The sequence below is a fragment of the Python bivittatus genome, unplaced genomic scaffold (assembly GCF_059951505.1).
Source record: "Python bivittatus isolate LINGU-HERP-01145 unplaced genomic scaffold, Pbiv_v1 ctg000840_np1212, whole genome shotgun sequence".
In the NCBI taxonomy this organism is placed as follows: Eukaryota; Metazoa; Chordata; class Lepidosauria; order Squamata; family Pythonidae; genus Python; species Python bivittatus.
In genome coordinates this window covers 36,394,879-36,412,294 of record NW_028277113.1, presented here as the reverse complement: position 1 = coordinate 36,412,294, position 17,416 = coordinate 36,394,879, and the positions used below count along the sequence as shown (strand labels likewise).

The 17,416-nt window shown below is 39.0% G+C and overlaps 1 protein-coding gene across 8 annotated transcripts in view; it reads left to right on the top strand.

Moving 5' to 3' along the window:
- OSBPL1A (oxysterol binding protein like 1A) overlaps positions 1-17,416 on the top strand; it is a 73,249-nt gene that overhangs the window by 52,906 nt on the left and 2,927 nt on the right. For 7 of the 8 annotated variants that reach the window (XM_025166483.2, XM_007427950.3, XM_025166481.2 and 4 more), the window contains 9 exons: positions 2,673-2,807; positions 3,214-3,311; positions 3,568-3,750; positions 6,904-7,011; positions 7,352-7,441; positions 7,657-7,783; positions 10,972-11,088; positions 11,895-12,018; positions 13,098-13,188. In XM_025166483.2, the coding sequence (XP_025022251.1) occupies positions 2,673-2,807; positions 3,214-3,311; positions 3,568-3,750; positions 6,904-7,011; positions 7,352-7,441; positions 7,657-7,783; positions 10,972-11,088; positions 11,895-12,018; positions 13,098-13,188 (1,073 nt within the window). Of the gene's footprint in view, positions 1-2,672; positions 2,808-3,213; positions 3,312-3,567; positions 3,751-6,903; positions 7,012-7,351; positions 7,442-7,656; positions 7,784-9,035; positions 9,185-10,971; positions 11,089-11,894; positions 12,019-13,097; positions 13,189-17,416 lie in introns of those variants that run through there. The other variant, XM_025166484.2, reaches the window with a different exon arrangement.

The window sequence follows — 17,416 nt, the reverse complement described above, 5'->3', positions numbered from 1 at the left end:
CACAGATATCACTGAAAAACTCTACTATATGCACCCTTCCCAAAGAAAATATTTTGTGAAGTACAAAATGTAGTATATTTGTGTTGATGCTTTGGTGTACAGTGGGGGAAATGCCACAATCAAGGAAACATTCTAGTAATTCAGGCTGCAGACTCTGATCTTTCAATGATTACAAAACATCATTTTAAAAGAAATGCAGTGTTGAGTCACATTCATAGGAAGGGTGATAATGGTTCCCATATCATGGAAAAAGAAGTTTCTCTTTCATTGAGTTTCGTCCAACTTGCTGGAGATGGTGTCATCATTTTTATTTATTTAACAAGCTTAAATGCCACCTCAGTCACAAAGGCAACTTATTTAATCTGTGTATTTCCCCAAACTTAATGACAAAAATTTGGGTGAAGATGCTGTAACCCAAAGAGGATCATTACATATTACCCACCGATCCTATTCTCTGCCAAGTTACCATTAATGGGTAGAGTTGGATAAGATGCTACTTTTCTTCATGTGCCTCTCAGAGTTTAGAAGGTGGATCTATGGCCTGAACTAAACTGTTGTAAAGATTAAAGTACAGTGGTACTTCGGGTTACGAATTTAATCCGTTCCGTGACTCTGGTCACAACCCGATTTGTTCGCAACCCGAAGCAAATGTTCCCATAAGGTTCAATGTAATTACCGTTAATCCATTCCGGCGTCCGCGGACCATGCATCAAGGGCGGAAAAACAGCCGCGGACCACGCGGCAGGGCGGAAAAACGGCCGTGGACCGCGCAGCAGGGTGGAAAAACGGCCACGGACCACGTGGCACGGGCGGAAAAACGGCCGCAGACCATGTGGCACAGGCAGAAAATGGCCGCGGACCACGTGGCACGGGTGGAAAAATGGCCGCGGACCACGTGGCACGGGCGGAAAATGGCCGCGGACCACGTGGCACGGGCGGAAAATGGCCGCGGACCACGTGGCACGGCAGAAAATGGCCGTGGATCCGGTTCGTACCCCGAGGCAGAGTTCGCAAACCGAGGTAAATTTTTGCGGCCGGAGCTGGTCGCAACCCGAAAAGTTCGTAAGCAGAGGCGTTCGTAACCCGAGGTACCACTGTACATGAAACTCTTTAAACTCTTAAAACATACCTATAAAAGTTCTAATCTGTATTATATTATAAAAACATAAATTGTTGATATTTTTACATAAGAACACAAACAGGTGTCCAGAGCAAGAAGGAAGAACCTGTAGTCTTCCAGATCATGCTGAACCACAAGTTCCAGCCAGCACAACCAGTGGTATTGTGTGCTGCAGGTCATTGTTCATGAATATCTACAAGGCCAAAGATTTTCCACCCCTAGCCTAAAGGAATGTAAAAGGATACCTTTTTACTAGAACCAGCTAGTTTTTGCAATATGTTATATAAACATTCACATTAACATGGCACATACATAGATACACTATCTTCTATTTCAGAAATAAACAGAATGCCCGCCCACCCTTTTTAAATAGAAATCTCCACAAAATTCTTTGTCTTGCCACCTTCTTGTCCTACCCTTGCCAACCATAAGCCCCAAACATGGCAGCTTTAAATCACTCCAGCAAGCTTCAGCCCAACAACCCAAGGAGATATGCTGGATTGAGTACCATGGTCCATTGGGGACCTGTTGTGCCTTTCTTCCAGGCATTAGTTATGAACTGTTGGATCTTCAATGTGCATGTAGTAAGAAATAATGTTTTCTTGTTTATATTAATACAGTGTATCATTTTAAAATAATACTTGAAGACATCACACTTAGGAAATGTTGTTTTATTTATTCACTTACAAATTTTGCAGTGTATTATTTTCAGCCCACTTGAACTTAGTAAAACTAATTGGCAGTGCAAAGAGATCTAAGGGGAGAAAATTGTTCAGGAAGTTGGTATATCTGTTAGGCATCAAGAGGCCTTTTCCTGCAAAGGTGGGAGTGAGACTGCAGTCAGTTGTACAGTTTCTCCCATTTTCCATTACCTTCAGGCAAAATCACTGAGAAACTGTTGCATAGACAAGTAAACACTGCCAGCCAGGAAGCTGTTTGAAGCTCTTAAATATCCTGCATGCGTATTTCTAGCAGAATGTTTTGGATTTTTTTTTTAAAGTATATAGTGCCTATTAATTAGGTACTGTACTTCACAACTGAAGTCACTCAGTTAATATTACTCTTTGCACTAATGCATATTGAAGAGCCCTGAATATTTTCTCAAGGGGTTGTTAATCACTGTAAAGCAGAGTGTAATAAGGGCTTGATCTTTCCATTCTTGTGTAACTTCGATTTTACAATATTACAGGGTATATATTAATCCTGCCCTCCCACCATGCATAGTTCTTCTCTCACTTATCCATTTTATCCTTGCAACAACAACATGAGACAGGTTGGATTGAGAGTACACTGGTCCAGAATCACAATCTTCAGATTCAGTATGGATGTACAATTTGGTTTCTCTAGACAAACTTAAATATGATACTCATCAAGACATCTTGGCTCTTCTTTAAATTAAAAGTATAGGTATCTTATGTATAGGTTTGTGTTTACTTCTTTTGCTAGTCTCTAACTTTCTTTTTATGGTAAACAGAAACAACTCAGACATTAATAACATAGTGCTTATATAAACATTCATGTACACTTTAATATTGCTTTTAATTTCTACTAGGAGCTGTCCAAGATCACTATGCCAGTAATTTTTAATGAGCCTCTGAGTTTCCTACAACGACTGACAGAATACATGGAACATACATACTTAATTCATAAAGCCAGCTTGCTCTCTGACCCAGATGAAAGAATGAAGGTACTCCTACTCTCAAGAGTTGGAAAATAATTGGGTTGTTTATTTCTAGAACATGTTATGAATTTAAGTGAAGGGTATTTGAGGAAATAAAATTTAATGGGATCTTTACAGTGGTATTAAAAAAGTGAAGCTACTGAATATCTGACCTGCAATTTAGCTTTAAGCAGGTCTTTTTAACTTCTTAAAAAGTAATGGTGATAATTTAGTCTCTCTTTTAAATGTTTCTCACTACCTTTTTTGTATGAGAAGAGAACCAGGATGTGTCCATGTAGTCATTAGGAGTCGAGCTTGACTCAAGTGAGACTGACTTGTCTTTATAAGAATTAAGACTTCAAAAGCTTCAGCTTAAATAGTTTTTTTCTACTGAAAGCCAATATAAATAATTTGTAAATCACTTTTTCAACAGTGTGTAGCTGCTTTTGCTGTCTCAGCCGTAGCCTCTCAATGGGAACGTACAGGAAAGCCATTCAATCCATTACTTGGAGAGACATATGAACTGGTCAGGTAATAAATACACTAGCATATCAGACTGTTCCAGGTATTCTTACTTGGGCGTGAACTAGAAAGATGAAATTAGCCAGTGTGTGGTTTATACAGCATTAAAGTATTGACTCCCTACTTGTGGCTAGATGAGTTAAAGCCTTCATTCGGAAAATGTCTTTTCTGTACAGTTCAATACTAAAATTGATGTAGAAATGTTTACTTTTTACTCCATTTTGTAGATAAACATTGCTAATTATCATTTTATTTCCTTGCATAGAGAGGATCTTGGATTCAGACTCATCTCAGAGCAAGTTAGTCATCACCCACCAATCAGTGCTTTTTATGCTGAAGGACTGAATAATGACTTTATATTTCATGGTTCCATTTATCCTAAACTCAAGTTTTGGGGAAAGAGTGTTGAAGCAGAGCCAAAGGGAATAATAACTCTAAAGCTTCTTGAGTAAGTTGGTTAGGCTTGGTATCTTTTGGCATGCTTATGGTACATTTACTCCTGTAATGTGCAGTACTAAAAACTGACTCTCTCTCAGTCCACCTACCTCATTTGACAGAGCTATAACAATGGGATTGCTGGGAGGTATTTACACCTTTAGGTTGATTAAAGATAAGAGAATATAAAGTCTTCATGAAATTCAGATGGAGTGAACTATATCTGTAAGGTATGAAGCTGAGGTGAACTTTGGCAAGAAAAGATTTTGCCCCAAAGTCAGCTGTCCCTCTTGGTCCACTTGGAAGGGTGTGAAGAAAAACTACCTATATTGGGCCCCTTTTGACGCTCTTTCACTCCGTGTCTATTCAAAATACATAGATTGCTTGCTATTACCTAAAAGTGAGGCACTACAGAAGGTGGAATCGGGAGGCAGTAATAATTACCATAAGGCTTTGTCTCATGAACAATGTGCTGATAATATTAGCGCATTAATGTTATAGTACAAAACCACAAAAAGTCAATCCATAATTATCAACAGGTTTCATACATACTGTAGGCTAATTGCAAAAACTTTAAATAGCCATCATTGTGAAACAATGACACTTCAGCTTAAAAAAAAGTCAACAAATAGTTTTCTTCACTATGCTTTTATTTTGTCCTTCCTCTGAAGAATTTAGGATGGAATTAGATGGTTTAAGTCCTTTCTTCTGAACTGAATTCAAGAATGAACTGACTGTGTGGCCAAAGACCTCTTATGAACTTCATAGATAATTGAAGGTTTAATATTCTTATCCTAGTAACTCACTAGGCTGTGGCCTTCTTTTTCACTTTGGAGATACGTGTACTTAATAGCAGATAGTCACATGGGAAGTTTTGCTATGCTCTTAGGTTTGTTCCTGACTCCTGCATGGCTTGAGGGCAAATTGCCACATTCTATTACTTGCTAAAATGTGTTTGTTTCCAAATATTATTAGAAATGATACATCATAGTGTAATAAAGAAACAGACATTGGGGGTTATTTGATTATAATCAGCAGTCTCATTTGTCTGGCATGAGTTTTCTTCCTTTTGAATTACTAGCTGCTCCATCCACTAAGTGGCAAATCTTAGCACAGTACGTCATTTGAACTGTTTTGTTAGAACCTCTGCAGAATTTCATAGAATCTTTACTGATACTAAATATGAGCAGCTATTCAGAAGAGAGAGAAAGAGAGAAATCCATGAGGCAGGCTGATGTTACAGATAGTCCTCAGCTTACGTCCATTCGGTCAGCAACTGTTCAAAGTTATGGCAGCGCTGAAAAAAATGGACGGATGACCAGTCCTCAAATTTCCAGCCATTGCAGCACCCACGCAGTTACATGATTGTGATCCAGGTGCTCACCTGCCCAGCTCACTATTACGGTGTCGCAGGGAGCCGCAGTCATGTGATTGCCATTTGCAACCTTCCTTATCAGCTTCCCACAAGCAAACTCATTGGGGAAGCCAGCAGGGAAGGTCGCAAGTCACTCCTGCTTTTTCTCCTGCCTGTAGCACTCCCCCACCCACCCGCATGTGGCCTGCACTGGCCCTCCCCGGCCTCCCGTGATTTGTGCTCAGCCTGTGCCAGCCCAACCAGACCCTCCCCCAGCCTCCCACAACTCACCGCTGCCTGCACCTATGCCAACCTTGCACTTTACAACTGCATCACTTAGTGACAGCAATCCCAGTCCCAATTGCTGTCATAACCCAAGGACTACCTTTATTGGAAATTCAGCCAGGCAAAACAATGTGTGGCCACCTTAAAACATGCTGGATATTTTGATCTGGGTTTTTTTCTTTAGCATAAGTGTTCCATAGACAGAGGCGATTATTAATGCTGAAATGCCTTGTTAAATAATTAAAAGGCCAGAAAATTGGCATCCAAGGCAATATCTATTTAAATACAGGAACCCCCCAACCCCCAAGTTAATATTGTGCCAAACTAACCCAGATTCTTGTGAAATCCTTAATTCTTTAGGATGTGTATCTTATGTAAACATACATATCCTAAATAATGGTTAACTTGGTTTTTTTAAATTATTACTTCGAGTTCTTCTGGAATTTGTGCAGCCCTTTTCATAAGTATCACTAAGTTGTGTGTAAACTCTCCTGAAATTATACGTGCTAATTCTTCAGTTAGATCTGCACTGAAAGCTGTCGTTTTTAGTATAGTTTAATCTTTGCATTTAAAAAGTTGTAGGTTCAACCTTTGACATACAGTATTTAATTAAAAGCATTAGAGAACAGAGTCTTCACCTTAGCTTGTTTCAACATCCTGTGTTCAGCACCACTAAGGAAAAATCAAAATATTCCTGTGATACCACAGGTCGGTCCTTATGAGAAATGTGAGATAGAAATGGTAGTTTTATATGAAGCTCTTGTGGCACTTATATACTGTGATGCCCCTTCTAACACAGATACTGAGCTCTGCAACAGAATTGCAAGTAAGCTATCCATTATTGAATCAACAGAATGTTTTCTTCCTCTCTCTCTTGCTAGATTCTGTATAATCACTGTGTCAGCTGACTAACAGTTGATTAAAGAATGTTATTGTATTCTTTGCATTTCTGCTTTAGGCTTGTGCCATGATGGTACAACTATTTTTAGGCTGCTTGCAGATTGTAACACTAAAAGTATTATAGACAGTCTTGTGAAGCAAAAAGGTTAGGGATTGCGAGCAATGCAGACGTAGAATGAGTGAAGTTAAATTCATTGTGAGACCATAAATGATAGTAAGGTATTTATCCCTTTTTTTTTTTTTATTAAAAACACTTTATGTCACTATCTCTTACAATAAATTGGTCTCAGTAATCTGTATTTGACAAGCAGGAAGCTACATAGAGTAAGTATTGTTCTTAGCTTGAAAATAATCTAAGTATTCTGGAATTGCCATATCTTTAGGAATTCATATTATTATATTAAGAAAACAACTTGCTTCTATCAGCATATCTTTTTTTCCTGGATTATCTGTGCCATGGAGAACATAAAGTCAACTTTGTGTGAGAGAGAGAGACTACCACATTCCCTGTTATATTGCTACTGGGAGAGAATAAATTAGCATCTTGATCTGTGCACTTTAAAGATAATACTATCATTGTAAAAGCCTTGTGTGATTCTTAATTGGTTTTGTTACTTTCCCTTTCAGACACAATGAGGCATACACATGGACAAATCCTACATGCTGTGTACATAATATTATTGTGGGCAAGCTTTGGATTGAGCAATATGGGAATATGGAAATAACCAATCACAAGTAAGTTGGAAATTTACTGTCTATTTGGCTTGAAAATGAAGATTGCTTCACATTCAACATTAATGGAACAGCCACTTTAATTTCAAGGCAACAATAAACAACAAGTAAAGTTGACAGTGCCAGGAAATGGTGTGTTACCATTAATAGATTAAAAAAACCAATATATATACATACATACATACATACATACATACATACATACATACATACGTATATATATATATATATATAACATCAGAACATATTTTTCTTTATTTTTTTAAAAGTTCCATTAGTAGTACACCTCAAAGATAATGTAATATATTTAAACTAAATTAAGAGGTTTCACATTCTTTTGTAGAACTGGTGAAAAATGTCTGCTAAACTTCAAGCCCTGTGGCCTTTTTGGAAAAGAACTACACAAAGTTGAAGGCTACATTCAAGACAAAAGGTAAATAAAACAATATGTACTAAAACTCATGGGGAGAAATAAATGTTTCAGGGGGTTAAGTTGTTTGGTAATGTGGTTCACATACAGTATTTAGAACATTCTATAACTTCTGAAGTTGACTGCTTTATGTAACTTTGGTACAAGATAGGAACCTAGCTAATCTAAAATACTTCTAATCTTTTCTAAAATTAGTTGTTTTGGGGGGGTTTTGACAGCAAAAAGAAACTTTGTGCACTCTACGGAAAATGGACTGAGTGTTTGTACAGTGTCGATCTTACTACATTTGAAGCTTACAAAAAGAGTGACAAGAAAAACACAGAAGAGAAGAAAAACAATAAACAGGTATTAATACTAAAGAGTAGAGTAGCAACAGTGATTTCTTTTTAAGTACTGAAAGAATAAGTATCCTGTTGGCTAACTGTTGGAAGATGTGCATGTTTTGGAAATTCTTCCATAAACTTCATGCTTTCTCAAAAATATCCAAAAATGCTAAGTTTTCTTTTCTGTGGCTCCACAAAATTAGCACACACTATGGGCCAGTTCAGATAATCATTAGAGGTTTCATTATCATGGTCTCCTCTCATCGCACTTATGTTCCTCACTTATAAATCAACATCAAACTAGTTTTCACTTTTGATATAACTGTAAAATCTGCTTAATACAAATTTGGAACTTCTCATGAAAGCCAGCCAATTCTGTGCCAACACTGTAATTAGTGGGTGAATGGGTGCGTTTTTTGACAAAGGAGCAAGGAAGAAGACTTTTGACCAATAGGGTAAAATACAAAGATACCTAGATAGACACAGACATTTTTTCTATTAATTAATTATTTTTTCTTATTTTGTTCTATTAATTTGGGATAATAAAATTATTAAAATAGGAACTAAAGTCAGGACTCAACAAGAGATATGAGAAAAGGTCAAAGGAAAAGGTGACATTAATAAACCATGATGTATGAAACTTCAGATGGTCATTCAAACTAGGCTTATGGCTTGCTTAATAAATATCTAGTAACTATATCTCTAGAAACCCTTGGAAATGTTTCACAATAAGCAATAGCTCTTTAACCCCCAATACATTTGTAATGATTTTTTTCTTTTGACCTTAGATTAATTCTTGCAGGATAAACTGTTGTTAAAACTTTGTGGGATTCTTTTTTCTTTTCTTTTTTTAAGTTAGGGGATTGTAGTACTCTATAAATGTCCAAGACCATGTCTGCTATGAGGTTCATCAGATAATGTCAGAAAAGAGCTCAAGCATTTAGATTATGACATTATTCAAAGTAAAGGTACATTTTTATTTACCAAGGCACAGTCCTGTCAAAAACACAGTCCTGAACATTAAGTCTTCTTGATTTCAATGGTATCTTTTTAAGTACAGCCTTAACTTTTGGCTGAATCTGTTTTCAGTATGTTTTCAAGTCAAACCAGTTATGTTATTTATTTATGTCCTTTCAGAGTGTCTTGCTTTTAAATGCTCCTGAATAGTTCACTTGGTAGCTATCTGTGGTCACATGTTAATGATATTCTAAAGAAATATTGAAAGGCTCTAGAAATTTATTGTTGCCTTCAAATGGCATTTCTGCTGATTCCAGGGGAATAAGAACACATAAAAGGCATACAGGAATACTATCCTTTTCTTCTTATCTACTTTGAAAAATATGGTTAAATAAAAGCTTGCTACAGTTTTGGAGCAAAATACCTACGATTGGCTTTGGCCTGAAGCACTATGTAGTCAGAAAAGGTATGGAATAATCACAGCTCAATTTATGAGAGAGATTTAAAGTTGAGGTTCTTTTAGAAACATTTGAAGTTTTCTAGTTTTATCTGCCCACTTTTTTTCACCTGCCACTACAGGAACTTAAATGTTTCATTGTAACTTGATTTATATAAATTATCAGTGAGGCTGTTTAAATTTACATATTGCAGATAAATGAAATAAGATACATTTATAGGTCTGTTTTCTTTACATGGAGACTGTAGGTACATACAAGCATTTCAGTAAAGTTTTATGTATTTGGCTCATGGATTATATCATAAGCCCCTTTTGAAATTCTCAGTTGCAATAATTTGCCATGGGAAATGGCTGTTTGAGAAGGGGAAGTATTAAGTGGCTAATTGTATAATGCTGTGTATGACTTTGAGTAATTGCAAAAAGATATCCATAAGCTATAAGTTATACCAGATTTTGACTAATTTATATGAAGGACCATGAACAAAGAGTAACCAATATACTTTGGAATTTGAGGCCTTGCTGTTTATTTAGTAAAATCCGAATAGAATTGGGTGCTGTTCTAAATTATTTATAAATATGGCTCTGCTACCTGAAGAAGGACAATAGAGGAGGAAGCCAATAACTAGCATATATTAGATTTAACTGAAGCAAAGGTATTTTAAGCTGTTTCTTAAAAGCTGCAAGGGACTGAATACTCCAAAGGCAATTGAGGCAGAGACAGGTATTTCTGGTTTGGGACCTGAAAACAAAAAGGTTTAGAAGGCAAGAAAAAATTGAGAAACAAAAAATTCAGGTAGGAGAAAAACATAACCAAATACTTGTTGAAATTTACAGGCTTACATTGATTATTCTCAATTACATTGTATCAGATTAAGCAAGAAGAATATCCCACTAGCATTCTGCAGTAGTTTAAAATAATGTGTTTTGGGGAATCTCGGCCTTTGCATTTAGAACATACTGAGTATCTAATTTATTAAAGTAGATATGCTTTCTAGGACATGTGATGAGGGCAGAAAAAAAATGAAGGGACGGGACACAGGTTAGGGTTTTTTAAAGTCCTCATCTGCTCTCAGGTTCTGAGTTGACTGCAGAGGAAGGGGCTTGTCTTTCTCTGGTTTTTTCAGAAGCCAGTTGATGGCCGGGCCATTGCCTTTTTCTGCTGGCCACAAGGAAGGACCTGATGCTAGCCTCCACTTGATGTTAGTCCTGCTTAATGAAGAGAGGGCCCTTTTCTTCTCTGCCAGCCTGTTTGCTTTTCTACGCATTTGCCAGTGGAGGCAAAGCCAGTAATCTAATACTGTGACCAAGCCATTGAAACATCTCTAAACTTGGACATGCCTCCTCAGACAGAAAGACAGAAATAGAGCTCTTATTACCAAATCTTCCAGAATTACTCATTTTTATTGTCCATTTGCCTTAAAGGTTTGTCATTTTAGCCATGCTATCTATAAAAATATTAAAGAGATCAAGTTGTAGATGCTCTTCTAACATTTTTTAGCATTTAGCATTTTTAGCATTTAGCATCTTTCTAGTCCCGCCTTAGGCATGAAAGCTGGCTGGGTGACTTTAGGCCAGTTATTCTCTGTCAGCCCAACTCGCCTCACAGGGTTGTTGTTGTGGGGAAAATAGGAGGAGGAAGGAGTGTTATGCATATTCACCCCCTTGAGTTATTTATAAAAATAATAAAGGCAGAATTTTAAAAAATTAAATCTAAATTTACATATATAGTTGTTTGCAGAGCTGCACTAAAATGATATTTCTGGTTGTAACGTGCTGGTTTTCGCACTTCATTGTAGATGGGCAATTCTGATGAGCTTGATGAAATGCCTTTGCCAGATTGTGAAAGTGTGTGTGTGATCCCTGGAAGTGTGTTGTTGTGGAGAATAGCTCCAAGGCCTTCAAACTCAGCACAGGTGAGAGGACTCTTGAATGAATTGTCTGCATTTTTGTCAGTCTTGCTGTCAGAACTTACACAGTGGAGAGAGTGAAATAAAGATGGTGAATCCTTTACTTAAACATAATTAGTATATCTAATGGGAGCAGTGACCAGTAGAGTTGCATTAGTAAACACACTTGCCCAAAGATTATCACTTGAATTATTTTTCTTTCCTCTTAGAACTAGTTAGAATTCTGCTTTTTTTAACACTGAGGGTTGAAACAGCAGCTTATGCAGGAAACCCCATTCTTTCTTCTCCATTTGTGAGAAGAAGCCCACACGTTGCCTTTGAACCTTTGTTGGAGCTCCCAAAATTGTGTCACCAAATGCCAAAGTGCAAACTATGAAGATGGAATTTCCTGGAAGATAAATAAAATTGAGGGGTGGAGAGGGAAAGATGGTTTGTTTGGATCTAATGCATACCAAAAAAAAAAAAAAAACTCTTCCCCAAACTGAAAACAATAAAATCCCACCCACTTTTTCCTTAAGGAGGGTACCCCCATTCCAGTAAATGCTTGCTACCAGCTTCTGATTCATCCAACATAATATGTCTTTTTCTGTGGTTCAAGTGCCTCTTCAGTAACTGTGGCTTTACTTGTATATTTTGCAAATATGGACCTACTTCCTTCCTCAAGCCCACTTTAATGTAATAAATTAAGAAAAAGGCCCCAGGACTGATCCCTGAAGAATTTGATTGGATACTTTCTCGAGAGTCTGCAAGCATATTAACAACTAATATTCCTTTATAAAAGGAACATTCTAAAATCATTTTTTTCTTTTTAGATGTACAACTTTACTACCTTTGCTATGACATTGAATGAATTGGATCAGGAAATGGAAAGTGTTATTCCTAAAACTGATTGCAGGCTAAGGCCGGATATAAGAGCTATGGAGAATGGTGAAATAGGTAACTTAATAGTCTTGGTTTAAAAATTTTTGACATAAGAATGTTGAAATGCTTAAGTTTAAGTTTACTGTGGCAGTCATGTTTTACAGAGCCACTTGTTGATACATATATTAGTGAATAAAAAAGTCCAATAAGGTTGTGCAAGAAATACTTTGGAACACATAGGAGTATGTGCAAGGCTCTTCTTTTAAAATAACTGAAACAGCCACATCTTTTTGGGTTCACACAGCTGCTTGAGAAGCTGCTCCTAGACATTTCCATATGCAGGCACTTGGCAGAGGCAGCTGGAAGCAGCTTCTGAAGTAGTTGCACAAGCCTGGAAAAAGACATTTTAAAAGAAATGCTTCATACAGACTCCCTCCAAAGGATTTGCAGTAGCCCTATGGTATAATTTGAATTAGGAGATGCATGAAATCTTGTTTAAGAATATTTGCATTGGGTCTTTCCACACCAGAATCAGTAAGACAACTTGATTTTCTGTTTTTATTCTATATAAATTATAACATATAGTCTGTCTTGGTGAAACTCTAGCTTAGTGTTTCTCAAACGTGGCAATTTTAGGATGAGTGGGCTTCAACTCCCAGAATTCCCAGCCAGCCATTCTGGCTAGGGAATTCTGGGAGTTGAAGTCCACCCATCTTAAAGTTGCCAAGTTTAACACTGTTCTAACTTATCCTTTTTCATGAACAGATTTTTTTCATTGGGAATTATTTGATTTTTGTAACAATATGTGTTTGCAGTATATTATATTGTAATAAAATATATTGTAAATGTGTAAAGGGAAAAAGAAACTTCTGTTTTAATTTTGAAAGGAGAAGAGGAATACATACCAAATATTGCAATTAGCCAACCCATTTATCTGGAACACAAAAGACTGAAGAGTTAAGTTTGTTGTTGAACAATCTGCTACATCGTAAAGTTTGTGAAAATACACAGAAATCTTATGATACAAATTGAGCTACTCAAAAAAGCATTTATAAATGATCATCACTGAGTTTTCGCTATTGCTACTACTCAAGTATTCTAATATATTATAATTTGATACATCCTGCCCCCCTCTTTTTAAAAACTTTTGGTAGATGTAGCCAGTGAAGAAAAGAAAAGGCTTGAAGAAAAACAAAGAGCTGCTCGTAAAAACAGGTCTAAATCAGAGGAAGACTGGAAAACAAGGTTAGTAAACAGAAGAGTAAAGTTCGTAAGATAGTTGACAAAAATGTATTTGGACTTAACCTCTTGTCTAAATTTGCTTAATACAGTGGAACCTCGGTTTACGAACTTAATTCGTTCCGTAACTCTGGTTGCAACCTGAATTAGTTGCAACCCGAAGGAAATTTCCCCATAAGTTTCAATGTAATTACCGTTAATCCGTTCTGGCGTGGAGGACAGGGAGGCGGCTATTGCTTGGACGGAGAGTCCCCCTCCCTACGACCACGTGTCAGGGGCGGAAAATGGCCATGGACCACGTGTCAGGGGCAGAAAAATGGCCGCGGACCACGTGTCAGGGGTGGAAAAATGGCCGCGGACCACGTGTCGGGCGGAAAAATGGCCGCGGACCACGTGTCGGGCGGAAAAATGGCCGCGGACCACGTGTCGAGTGGAAAAATGGCCGCGGACCACGTGTCGGGGCGGAAAAATGGCCGCGGACCACGTGTCGGGCAGGAAAATGGCCGCGGACCACGTGTCAGGGGCGGAACAATGGCCGCGGACCACGTGTCGGGCGGAACAATGGCCGCGGACCACGTGTCGGGCGGAACAATGGCCGCGGACCACGTGTCGGGCGGAACAATGGCCGCGGACCACGTGTCAGGGGCAGGAAAATGGCCGCGGACCACGTGTCAGGGGCGGAACAATGGCCGCGGACCACGTGTCAGGCGGAACAATGGCCGCGGACCACGTGTCGGGCGGAACAATGGCCGCGGACCATGTGTCGGGTGGAACAATGGCCGCGGACCACGTGTCGGGCGGAACAATGGCCGCGGACCACGTGTCGGGCGGAACAATGGCCGCAGACCACGTGTCAGGGGTGGAAAAATGGCCGCGGACCACGTGTCAGGGGCGGGAAAATGGCCACGGACCACGTGTCGGGCGGAACAATGGCCGCGGACCACGTGTCGGGCGGAACAATGGCCGCGGACCACGTGTCGGGTGGAACAATGGCCGCGGACCACGTGTCAGGGGCGGGAAAATGGCCACGGACCACGTGTCGGGCGGGAAAATGGCCACGGACCACGTGTCAGGGGTGGAAAAATGGCTGCGGACCACGTGTCGAGCAGAAAAATGGCCGCGGACCACGTGTCAGGGGCGGAAAAATGGCCGCGGACCGTGTGACAGGAGGGAAAATGGCCACGTATCCTGTTCGTACCCCGAGGCGGAGTTCGCAAACCGAAGCAAAATTTTGCGGCCAGAGCTGGTCGTAACCCGAAAAGTTCGTTAACAGAAGCGTTCGTAACCCGAGGTTCCACTGTATTTTATTACCACTGAGGTTTGTTGCTTTTGAAGTGCTGCACTCTTTTGGAATTATCATTCTGAAAAATGGCAGTGCTCACCTTCTTGCGGCATCTTAAATATTGTGCAACAGCAGCTGTACAATATTCTGCTCAGCTCATTCAGGGCTCCTTGATAGCTCCTGCTTCATGTAAAGCTTTCAAAAGTTTTGCCTTTAGCATTACCCTCTGATTTTTCAGAAGGAGGATTAGATTTCTGGTTGACAATACACGATCACTCACTTTTGGTGCAGTCGCTCAAGCACTATGGCAATATTGTAAAACCTAGATTTCAGATTCAGTGGGAAAAACGGCTTGAACTTCACTGCCATTTATCAGAAAATCACTCTTATTTAGTAGAGGTTTACTAAATCCAGATTGAACTTGGACAGTTGGCATAATTATGTAATTATACACAATTATACAAATTCAAATTTTAATTTGTAATTTATTTGTGGTTATGGAGGTAACATGACTATCTGCTTACTTAGTGTTCTGCACTACGTGTAGTGTTCTACCACTTTAAAAGCTTTCTGTTGGGAAACTCTCTTATTCTGCATACAATCCATGATGCATTTGGAAAGGATATTTTTGAATTTCTGTGTCACTCCAGTAATGCTGTTTATATTTAAACTGTATATTTAAGCATCTGAAGTACTGGTAGTCTTAGTCTAGCAACCACAATTGGGACCAGCAGCTCTGTCATTAAGCGAAGCAGTCGCTAAGTGGGATATCAAATGATGCGACTGTCCTTTCCTTTCCCCCACTCCCCCACCCTTTGAGATGCTCACCCCAGCAGTGCTGGCTCAAAACTAACAAGACTAATCAGTTTCGGCTTTTGTATGCCTCCTAACCACTCCTTCTCCCTTTAGAATGCTCACTTTGGCGCTGGGATAATTAGCAAGAAGGGAATTAATGTTTGTATTGACATTCATTGGAGAGGAAGGGATTACAAGAGAGTAAACAGGCAGACAATGGGGAATACACATTGAAAGGAATGTGCTAGCGCCAGCAGCCACAAGCATGCTATCCAAATAGCCCAGTGTATTTCCCATTATGTGCCTGCTTACTCGTAATCCCTTCCTCTCCAATCTCTCTACTCTGCAAGTGGGGCAGAGAAAAACAAGAGGTCAGGGACAGGGCAATGCGTACTGACTGTCATGGTGATCACATGACTGAGAGATGCTGCAAAGGTCATAAATGTAAGCATTGGTCATAAAGTTATTTTTTTCAGCACTCGTGTAACCTCAAACAGTCGCTGAATGAGGCAGTTGGTAAGTGAGGACTGCCTGTACTTGTTTCACTAGAAAGGTAGAATATTAACAGTTCAAGATTTTTTAAAAAATCAGTTATGTTGTACAATTTGCTCATGCCTTTGCTCTAATATTGCTGTTAGGGATAGAGTAGATTTTTAAAATATTTCAGTCAGGTTGCATTTTTATTCAGATCTGGCTTAGTGTTGCTGCCAGACTGACAGCTCATAGTGCTTCCTCTATGCAGTGGGGAGTAGAAAGAATTACAAACCATATTACCTGGATCTTCTTCCAGAAATCCAGCAGGAACACATAATGTTTGTAATCAGGAAGTTAAATCTGTTTCTGCAGGGATGCAGCAAGTCTTTAGGATAAAAAAGTCATATAATGATCTTGTAAACTACCATATATGAAATACGTTGATTCACATAAAGTAAGAAAACAGTAGGTATATTTATAAGGAAGCCAAGGGGGGCAGTAACCATACTTCAGAGCCATTCATCTTTTAGTTCAGATGTACTCTTATGCTCCGTTTTTGAAATAGCTTCAATTTGGACTTGGGACCAATATTGCTGTTCCTTCAGTCCTTTCAGCAGCCTGTTAACTGCTTGCAGACAGTGCTAATGTACCCGGATAACCCTGGGCCGTGTGCAAAGAATGTGATGGGATGAATAGTTTTAGCTGCAAAACAACTGAACATAATGTCATATGGCAAAGATGTTTTTTTAGCATTTCAGTGTCAAATAAGCATTTCTTAAAGCACTCAACATTTCTTTTGAAACCAGTTCCCTTCCTTTACCTTTCAGTTGCTTGTAGGTTTTTAGTTTTATGAACAGGAACATTCATCATGATTTTCAAAAATGTGGCCTTTGTGCTACACTCAGTAGTGCATGATATAATTCAGGGACACAAGTAAGTCTTTAAGATGAATCAGGGGGCGAGTAAAACAATGATTCATTGTTGATTTCCATGAAAACATGACTATTTGATTGTGCTGTGGGTTTCTCTTGTCATCCCCGGCAAAGGGCCAAGCATTCTGCAGAAAGTGGGCTAGAAGGGAATCAAGGTCCCTGGTCCCCTGCATTCTAACAACAGAGAAATTTAGTAGCCTTTGCATTGTAAGGTTTCCAGAAGCCCTGCTTATTCCAGTGCACGCTTACTCCTTAGTATGTATATTTATGCAACCTTAGTTCTTTGTATTAAATAAACTCCAAAAATACAGTGTCTTACTCATTATTTTGAATTGCATATGTGTGACTACTGAAGGGTGTTTTTTTAGGGTATTTCTTAATCCTTTATAATGCTACAGAACGTATCCCAGTTTACAGACATTATGCAGAGAAGTTGGAAATGGCCTGAAATATGGTCTGCCCTTTCTTTCAGTCCCTAATATGCCATGCTGGGTATGTTGCACGCAGTGCTGCTGCGTGGGGAAAACAGGGACTCTGGCTTGAAAATGCGATTGCTGAAGCAGCACATTACAACCACCACAGTAGTTACTGACTTTGGTGCTTCAGTTCCCTGGCACTGAAAAATATATAAGCACACATGCAGGTCAGCTTTTGATCATGAGCATTTAAATAGGCTTATCAGGAAATAAGATAGGAAGCTAAACTTCTTCAGGAGCCTCGAGTGAGAATTGGAAGAGTTGCTGGATGCATG